This window comes from Macrobrachium nipponense, chromosome 37, assembly GCF_015104395.2.
Source record: "Macrobrachium nipponense isolate FS-2020 chromosome 37, ASM1510439v2, whole genome shotgun sequence".
NCBI classification, from domain to species: domain Eukaryota; kingdom Metazoa; phylum Arthropoda; class Malacostraca; order Decapoda; family Palaemonidae; genus Macrobrachium; species Macrobrachium nipponense.
Window position 1 is genome coordinate 21,955,272 of NC_061097.1, and position 10,832 is coordinate 21,966,103.

The following is a 10,832-nucleotide window of genomic DNA, read 5'->3' on the forward strand; positions in this document are numbered from 1 at the left end:
AATGATAACAGCGGCACAAGATCAGGCCCTAAGAACCAGATATGTTCAAAGAACGATAGACGGAAATAACATCTCTCCCATATGTAGGAAGTGCAATACGAAAAATGAAACCATAAACCACATAGCAAGTGAATGCCCGGCACTTGCACAGAACCAGTACAAAAAGAGGCATGATTCAGTGGCAAAAGCCCTCCACTGGAGCCTGTGCAAAAAACATCAGCTACCTTGCAGTAATAAGTGGTACGAGCACCAACCTGAAGGAGTGATAGAAAACGATCAGGCAAAGATCCTCTGGGACTATGGTATCAGAACGGATAGGGTGATACGTGCAAACAGACCAGACGTGACGTTGATTGACAAAGTCAAGAAGAAAGTATCACTCATTGATGTCGCAATACCATGGGACACCAGAGTTGAAGAGAAAGAGAGGGAAAAAATGGATAAGTATCAAGATCTGAAAATAGAAATAAGAAGGATATGGGATATGTCAGTGGAAATCGTACCCATAATCATAGGAGCACTAGGCACGATCCCAAGATCCCTGAAAAGGAATCTAGAAAAACTAGAGGCTGAAGTAGCTCCAGGACTGATGCAGAAGAGTGTGATCCTAGAAACGGCACACATTGTAAGAAAAGTGATGGACTCCTAAGGAGGCAGGATGCAACCCGGAACCCCACACTATAAATACCACCCAGTCGAATTGGAGGACTGTGATAAAGCAAAATAATAACCATAATATAATTAATATAATACAATAATTTATTATAATCAGTAGTAGCAGTAGTAGTAGCTATGGGATACATTATTTATGTCCCATAAAATAAAATATTTTTAAGATACCGGCAGATATCAATAAAACAATTTAATATGCTAGTTTAAAGTTTTAAATCAACCAGACCAAAAACATCTTGTAACTGAGCAGTCTGTGACGATCAGCAGAGACCTGCGAGTGTTCCTTCACCAGGATAAAAAATATGACCGTATTGTTGCAACAATATAAACAATACAAAATCAACCATAATCATTAGAGATCTGTGAGTGCCTCTCTGTAAGAAAGCAAATGCCCTTATTTCTGGAAAAGTCAGTTTAAAGTGTTAAATTATTATTATTATTATTATTATTATTATTATTATTATTATTATTATTATTATTATTATTATTATTATTATTATTATTATTATTCAGAGGATGAAACCTATTCCTATGGAGCAAAGTCCACAGGGGCCACTGACTTGAAATTGAAGCTTCCAAAGAAAATGGTGTTCATCAGGAAGAAGTAAGACGAGGTCAAGGAAAATTCAGAAAGAAGAGATACCACTTATTAAGAACGAATAAAATTAATTGATAAACACAGATAAAACTATTAAAATGCAAAAAGAATAGTATTAGGGAAGTAATGAAGTATTACACCTTCGCTTGAACTTCTGAAGGCTGTTCCAAAGTCCAACAGTTCCCCGTTGGACGCGTTGATTTCGCACTCGGCTACCAATCCGGTGGTCCGAAGTTCGATTCTCGGGCTCGACCAACGCTGAACCAGAGGAATTTATTTCTGGTGATAGAAATTAATTTCTCGATGTAATGTGGTTCGGATCCCACAATAAGCTGTAGGTCCCGTTGCTAGGTAACCAATTGGTTCCTAGCTACGTAAAAATATCTAATCCTTCGGGGCAGCCCTAGGAGAGCTGTTAATCAGCCCAGTGGTCTGGTTAAACTAAGATATACTTAACTTTTCCACAGTGCAACATTGTTAGGAATAAGGGAGTTGTGGAACTGAGGAGAAGTTCGACAGAGGCACATTTACTGCATACTGGTGTTGCTGTTGAACGAATCTGGTTGCTCATCACAGATAAAGAGGATCAGGGATCAATTTGTGAATGTGAAATATCTCTGTTGAAAAACTGACAAACGAGAGACCATCCGTTGATATTCATCGTTTCAAAAAGTTTCCACATCACATGACGTCAAACAGCACCAGGCAAAATTAAGCGATCTATGGCCGTTTCCCACAAACCACAAAAAACCCCCGAGGGTAATTAGGATCACGTAAAGTATTAATTCGTCCCGTAATTACAAGCGTCTGTGCCGAATGAGAAAACCTTATGCAGATAGCAATCGCTTTCCATTTGGAACTGAGTGGCTTCACTTCGTCCAATCGCGTCTATTTGATCTTCCAATTCTTGTCAATCGTTAGGCGTCCCATCCAGGAAAGCAATTATCATGATTCAAACAAAGATATTCATTTTTGCTATCTACAGCATTTGGTAACTTACTTTTCGTGTCAAGCCTTCGGTATCTTTAAAGCAAAGACCGGTGGAACTGACATCCCAATGTCCTTATCTAATAAAGACTCGACACAGGAAGAAGAAGAAAGTGCGGCTTGATCCGCTGGGATGCGAAGAAACTTGTTCCTGATTTGCATTGACTAAGTTCTTGTGCTTTTTAAAACATTATTGTGCAGCTTTTGGAAGCATCGGTCATCTTTTGAGGCTCAAATTTCACTCGTTATCTACGTTTTCCACCCATTTTAATTTATTTTAGAAAACTCTGCAGAAAAGAACGAAAGGGATGGAGAAAGAAGGCCTGAACCCCGAAGGAAGCAGACTTTAAGAAGAGTTCAAGAGATTTTTTTTATTTGGTTTTGAAGTCTGTCAAAAGGAAACAATTGCTGTTTGAGTATTAAGAATACGCTACATAAATGTTCACACTGCAGTTGATAATAAAAAAAAAAGAGAAAAAAGAAAACTCTCAACTCCATCTGAGTCAAAATAATCAAAACAGATCTTCCAGTTCTGGCCTGTAACTGTCCCCAGTCTTCTCCCCGGGCGATTTGTCAAAGGAAACGTTAACACAGACACCAACCATCGATCAGTCCTAAATGTCCACATCTATAATCCAGGAACGTTCCCAATTTTAGGGTTATTCCCAATTTTAGGGTTAGAGGGTCACATCCGTCCTCAAATGAAGATAATTTACAGAAACGTTCCAAGAAAAACAGGGACGACGTGCTGCCATAATCAACTGCTGAGTCGTGACAATAGATGGCGCTTTGTGATCGTTCTCACCGTCTGTCTACTTATGTATGACGTCATACAGATCAGATTGGGTTTAATCCTTTGCAGTAAATGGCTTATTTTTCTATATAATTTTTTTTTCTGATACAGAATTCTAAATGAACTTATTAAAATTGTCATCTTGGTGCTAAGCTTGATTTTCTAAGTATCAAATATATTAAAAATAAAAGAGTATTTTAAGAATTCCATGTTTTTTTAACTTAAACATTACTCTAAATCGACTAATTATTTTTATCATTATTATAATTATCATTATTAATGGGCACAGTTTTGCTTGTCGAAAATTATGACAATGGTTGCAGGTCCACAATAATATAGCATGTGAGTATATGGTCTTTAATGGATATTAAAAGCTTTCGAACCTTTTACTAGGTTCATCTTCAGTCTGAAGATGAACCCAGTACGAAGTTCGATAGCTTTTAATATCCATTAAAGACCACATACTCACATGCTATGTTATTGTGGACCTGCAACCATTATTATTATTATTATTATTATTATTATTATTATTATTATTTATTATTATTATTATTATTATTATTATTATTATTATTATTATTATTATTATTACTATACCTTCTGTAACTCGAATTTCATCAGCATTTACTACGAACAATTACTAAAAAAGGATTGGCTAAATGTTTTAGGAAACAAAGGAAAAAAAGTGTCGGAAAAATGACAAAACATGACAATCCCATTTATGAGAGCTCAGCTCAATGTCCATTGGGTCAAATGTCACCATGAGAGCCAGAAGCTAGAGACAGGTCATTGCGCTGTCCTAATAACCTGACATAATCACACACACACACACACAATCACCACCTGGGGCACAAGGCAAATGGTAACCAAAAGCATAACAAACCCAGCTCTCAGGGGACAGTAATATCAAGCTCCCCAGGGGACAGTACTGTCAAGCTCCCAGAGGGCAATAATATACAGCTCCCTGGGGACAGTAAAATAAAGTTCCCAGGGGACAGTCATATCCAGCTCCCATAGGACAGTAATATAAAGTTCCCAGGGGAGTCATATCCAGCTCCAGAGGACAATATCATTTCCAGGGGACAGTAAAATAAAGTTCCCCAGAGACAGTAATATCCAGCTCCCAGGGGACAGTAATATATATTTCCCAGGGGACAGTAATATAAAGTTCCCAGGGGACAGTCCTATCATCCAACTCCCAGAGGACAATACACTCCAGCTCCCAGGGGACATTCATATAATCTCCAGCTCCCAGGGGACAATAATATCCAGTTCCCAGGGGGCAGTAATAATATAGATATGAAAAAAAAACTTATGAAAAGTATGATATAAACATGCAGGTGAAAAACGCAAGACCCCAACCTTCTCTCTCTCTCTCTCTCTCTCTCTCTCTCTCTCTCTCTCTCTCTCTCTCTCTCTCTCTCTCATGCACAGATGCTTTGTGTGTGCACGCGCGCGCGTGTATGTGAAAGAATGTGCGTTTGAACGGGAGTGTGGTAAACTGTCTCAAGGTCTTTTTCTATTAAGTATTTATCAGTAAATCATGAAAATTTTGCATGATGAAAAGCCTCAAAAATATAATTGCAAACTAACGATCTCTCTCTCTCTCTCTCTCTCTCTCTCTCTCTCTCTCTCTCTCTCTCTCTCTCTCTCTCTCTCCCCTTTATTGGGATGTGTTTGACACAGGCTTTGCCAGGCACGAAGTCAGTTGTGCATATTGATGATATGAGCATATGAAGCGCTTGGTCGTAAACATGACTGTTATGTCTGTCATCAATTAGATTGTTTCTCTCTCTCTCTCTCTCTCTCTCTCTCTCTCTCTCTCTCTCTCTCTCTCTCATCCATAAGGTCTTTAGTAACAAAAAGCAGATTTCAATCCAAATTACATATATTTTCATAAAAAATTCCTACTAAATCCAGAATTATATTACATCTTATATTTCAAGAAAAGAATCCTAAGATTGACGTACTCTTCCTCAATGATTTAAAGTCGCCTTCTGCCAGAGGAAATTAAAATCTTATCTTGTTTTGGCCTCCCTTACATGGACCACTTCGGCGTAAATCTAACGACGGAGAGGAGGAGGAGGAGGAGGAGGAGGAGGAGGGAGGAGGAGGAGGAGGAGGAGGAGGAGGCGGAGGAGGCGGCGGCGGCATCTTATTGACAATCCAATGCCATTTTGAATTTCGTAGAAAAAATGGCCTCGGTCCAAAACATGGCCGGTACCAAGAGCTATCTTGAAAGACACAGAAGTGCAGGCAAAAAAGCGTTACACTGCGCTTCCAAGTCGGGTCTTTAGTAACCTCCATGATCCGAAAAGGAAGACGGCTGACCAGGTGTGCAGGGGGTCGTTATCAGGTACAAAAACGGTGCCAATTCTGTAAAGGTTTCGCAGTTACTGAGTGAATCGGATTTGTTTAATCGGCCTCGTTTTTTCATTGTACATTAAACCGCGACAACAGTTCTTACTTTGTGTATCTAATTATCATCATTTTGGAGAGAGAAATATACAGTAATATTTTACATTTTTGTATTCTCGAAATAAATGTACGTTCTTTTCAGCACTGATGAAAATGAAATTAGTTGGTGAGGAAAATTCAAATTCAAATTTTTCTCGCTATATACATAAACACACACATACATATATATGAATATATATGTGTATATATATATATATATATATATATCATAAATATATATACATATATATATGCATATATATATACATATATATATATAATACATATATATATACATACATATATATATACATACATATATATATACTTATATATATATATATATATATATATATATATATATATATATATATATATATATATATGTATATATATATATATATATATATATATATATATATATATATACTATATATATATGTGTGTGTATGTATGTGTGTATATATTTATATATGCAATCTAAAATTGCCACAATCACTTCAGAGCCCAGTCTAGAGCTAACCTGAAAAAAAAAAAAAAAAAAAAAAAAAAAAGGGTGCCGGCTCACCTGAAATCATGCGGTCTGGCGAATCCCTGTATCTTTTTGACCCTTATTCCCGCCAGGTGACAGAGCTCCACCATGATGACCACGTAGTCTTTGCTGACACCCGCTCTCGATTCCAAGATCTCGTCCACTGTCTGGGATTCGTCTACGTATTTCCAGTCGAAGCTTTGCCGTTAGGAATATAAATGATCAGATCAGAATTGAAGCGAGTTATAGTTCCGTTATAATTTACATTCTGGATTATGGAATATTCAAAAGATGGATGTTTTGTAGACAGGATATAAAATCTAGGCCAAAGGCCAAGCACTGGCACCTATGAGGTCATTCTGCGATCAAAGGGAACTTGAGAGTAGGAGGTTCAAAAGGTGTAACAGGAGGAAAGCCTCGCAGTTGCACTAAGAAACAATTGTTAGAGAGGGTGGAAAGTCAGATGGAAGAACGAATATACAAGGAGGTACTGTAACAGGAAGGGAGGGGGTTGCTGCAAAGTTATCTTACGTATTCCCTACAGTGCACCGGGTGAGGTATACTGACGGCACTACCCCCACACGGGGATAGATATTTAGTCATATTTTTGTGGCACATATTAATTAAACAAAAGTTTTTTTTAGAAGAATCGTGCAAATGATGATACAAGCATCAAATTTGGCACAATTGTTCTCCAAGGAATACTAATCAAATCTGCCCCATTGGCCAATTGAAAATAAAAAATGGCGGCCATTATTCAAGATGGCCGCCAAAATAACCCCCCAAAGTTGATGTTTTGCTTAGAAATATTTGTAGTTGTCCGAATTGCATGATCTAAGTGTGGATTCCTATGTTTTTAAGCCTGCTGATGTATATTTTCTAGTTTATAACGTGGCAAAGGCACTGTATTAAAGGAGTGATTGTCGGGTACTACTAAGGCACGTTAGTGACATCACTGCTGTGAAACTCACCATAAGGGGTTCACTGTCAGCTAAGTAGGAAATTTATGTTGGCATTATACTGCAACAACCTACTGGTATCCCAAATGCTGCCTAATCAACCCCAAATCAGTTATGCAGCCGCACCTGAATGGACAGGACATGCCAGCGCGGGAGAGCCGAACCAAGGATAACTGGGTTTAGGTAACCTAAACCCATGGCAGATACATTGGACAACACTACCACCGATTACAGCTAGGTGTCACGAATAATTGACAAAGTGCCTCTGTAAGAAGGTTTGCAAAGGAAGATGCAAGTGCTCTCAGGCAGAGCTTCCTTGCACATCACTGCAGCTGCATACGTGAACAGTAGCAGATCGAGAAACAGCAGCATTGTATGCATAACTTTGAAAATGTATAAGCCGGGACAAAACTTATGTAAGAAAGATAAAGATCTTGGTGGTCATCTTGAAAAATATGACTCAGAGTGCTTTTTAAACAGGAAAATATAGTTCCGCAGGCGTCAAGACATAGGAATCCACACTTAGGTCATGCAAATCAGACAACTACAAATATTTCTAAGCAAAACATCTACTTCGGGTGGTTATTCTGGCAGCCATCTTGAAAATGGACGCCATCTTGGATTTTCAATTGGCCAATCGGGCAGATTTGATTAGTATACCTTGAAGGACACTTGTGCCAAATTTGATGCTTGTATCATCATTTGCACGATTTTTCTGTTATCTGCCCCACAATACAAAATTCGCTAAACGTTACAGCCTTCCTTTCTGTTTTTTCTTTTTTTTTTATATTTTTTTTCTAATAAGCGTAGATACAACAGTTCAGAAATGATAATCATAAACGTGGTGAAGTATAAAATCAATAAATTCATCATTGAATCACACATTAACATATAAAATTCAAAATTTAGTAGAAAATGCAAAAATATTAGTAATTCCAATCTGAATTACAGTAACATGATACTCATCATCACACTGAGTGCAAACATATATACTCTCCTCCACGAAACAAATAAATTAAAGATTCAACACAATATTTAAAAAAAATAAAAGCCTTGATTTTGCAAATTAAAAAACATACTCTTACTTGTTTTATTTGTGAATAGATATATAGGTACTCAGTTTATATGAACATCCTCATTAAACGTAACGAATCCTGATGAATATCACTACTAAGAACCCTCTTTAATTTCAAGTATAAAAAGAGCACATTCTACAAAACTACATCAACTACAAGATAGAACAAATACAGCTCGGTCTTGGAAACGTTTGGGTTTAAAACGTTCCCGTCACTGCAGCGAAATATTGGCCGGTTCTTATGTTGACGATGTGGATGGCGAAGAACTGGTTGCGTTGTAACTTTTTTATCAGCACATTTAAAATGACATGTATCCCTGGTGAGTGTTCTATCCTGGTACTGTGCAGTAATCACTGAACCCTTTTTTGATAACACTGTTCCCGGAATAGGACAAAATGGCGCACCCAACTTGGTTTAACGCTTATTCTTAGCCTTTGCCTTGGTATCTCTTCCTTGTATCCCTTGACTATATATTATAATCTGTGGCAATTTTGTTTTCATTTTTCTGTTGAACATGAGTTCTGGGAAGACACCTAACCTGGTATGGAGAAGATTCTACTGAATTTGATCTGCCAGAACACTTGAAGGAGGTATATCCTTCCATTTTACCATTATCATTTTTACTTAAAAGGAAACTTCAAATACATACTATGTTATATCTTAAAACATCAGGCTCAGACTGGAAACCCAAACTGTGACCTTGCCTAAAATGAGCTTGTTCCATTTGTCCCAACCAACAGTACACACTTGTGAATATTGGCTGATAGGTATCAGGCTATTGACCCTAGGCTATATTATATATATATATATATATATATATATATATATATATATATATATATAATAATTATATGCCTATAGCTGAAGCTTATATGGGATGACAGCGTTGGAGATGGCAATTGTTTTTCCATATTGTGTCAGTTTGACCCATGAATAAAGAACGATGATTAGTTCAGCGTCTAGAGTAAAACAGGACTGTAAATGTATGGTGGAGAGAAAGGCACACAACGTCGACAAATTGTATACAAACTACAGCAGACAGAATTAAAACTTGTATTTCTACATGTAGTACACATTGTCCTTGGTAAATGCTACAAAGACAATTTACTAATTATTAAAGACTGCTGAGAAAATAACCATAATGTAGCTGCCATATCTAGAAAACTTTATGACTTAACCGTAGAGGAAATATACTAGCAAAATGATATATTTTTATTTCTACATACAGTACGTATTGTATATAGTAAATGGCGCATAAATCATTTGAGTCTTGACGGACATCCGAGAAAACACGTTTCAAAGAGTGCAGGGTTTCCCAGAAGATTGTCTGGGTTTGAGCTCTTGTTTACATGAGAACGATTGCCAGGCAATGGCGCCAGGCAGTTCACATCACAGGCTGCTTTGGCTCTATGCGCTGTCCAATCTGTCCTCTGTCTGCTTTGATTTTAAACAGAGGTAATGAACATCGCAAAGGGAGCCTGGGATTAGATATTATTATAGATAAAATCCTGCTTAAACCAATGCTTAAGATGATTAAAGAGAATTTATCAACCGGGGTGACTAGTTAAACGGCTTACCTGTGGATGGATCTCTTGGTATAAATACTACGTTTTATGTAACTTTTCTCATTTATTACCTACCTGAAGAGAGAGATAGCAGTCTCTGAAATACAGTGCTTACTTTCTATGCATCTTTTATCAGATATATATATATATATATATATATATATATATATATATATATATCTATATATATATATATAATATATATATATAGATATATATAGATATACTATATATATGATATATATACTATATTTTAATGTATATATACATATATATATATACATGTAATATATATATATCATTATGTATATATATGGTATATATGATATATATATACTAAGATATATATATGCATATATATATATATATATATATATTATATATATATATTTAATGTATATATACATATATATTATATATATATAAATGTTATAATATATATGTATATATATGTATGTATGTATATGATATATATATATTTTTATATAGATATATATATATATATATATATATATAATATATACAACACACACACACACACACATATATATATATATATATATATATATATATATATATATATATATTATATATATATATATTACACACACACATATATATATATAATATACATATATATATATGCATATAATATATATGCGATTATATTCTGTATTATAATAAATTACACACGACAATGATATTGCTACTTAGACCTATCATTTTCATACGTCTAATGAAATTAACTGAGCATATTATTACGCATATTTCTGTGTTACTTATTATCTAAGATTCTAAAGAATTAAAATCAGTAAGAAGTTCAACATTAACTTAGTTAATGTTAAACGCCGCCAGCAGTGAAGAAGACTAACAGTTCACCAGAGGAGAATGTCTCCTCCCCATCGGGAAAGATTACTTTTTCCAGAAATCATGGGCCATCGGGTAACATAACGCAACCCGTGGCGTTCTTTGCGTTTCTCTGCTGTGAATGGTTTCTTGGCAGGAATATGATGAAATAATATCTTGGCCTCACGGAGTCCGTTATGGTAACAGACACAACCGCACCACTTTATCCCACTGGTCAACGATCATTCGCTCGCATGGGACTAATGCTTCTATAGTAGATATTGCTCGGCAGCTTGGCGTAAATACAAACATAATAAGTTTATTTTAAAAAAGTGGAAGACGACCCA

The 10,832-nt window shown here is 36.0% G+C and overlaps 1 protein-coding gene across 1 annotated transcript in view; it reads right to left on the minus strand.

Annotated features, from left to right (window-relative positions):
* The window catches only part of LOC135209071 (uncharacterized), a 261,895-nt gene that overhangs the window by 28,973 nt on the left and 222,090 nt on the right, over nt 1-10,832 (minus strand). The window contains exons 10-11 of the mRNA XM_064241653.1: nt 6,076-6,237; nt 5,352-5,426 (exon numbers count right to left, since the gene is read on the minus strand). Coding sequence (XP_064097723.1) covers nt 5,352-5,426; nt 6,076-6,237 — 237 coding nt within the window. The remainder of the gene's footprint in view (nt 1-5,351; nt 5,427-6,075; nt 6,238-10,832) is intronic.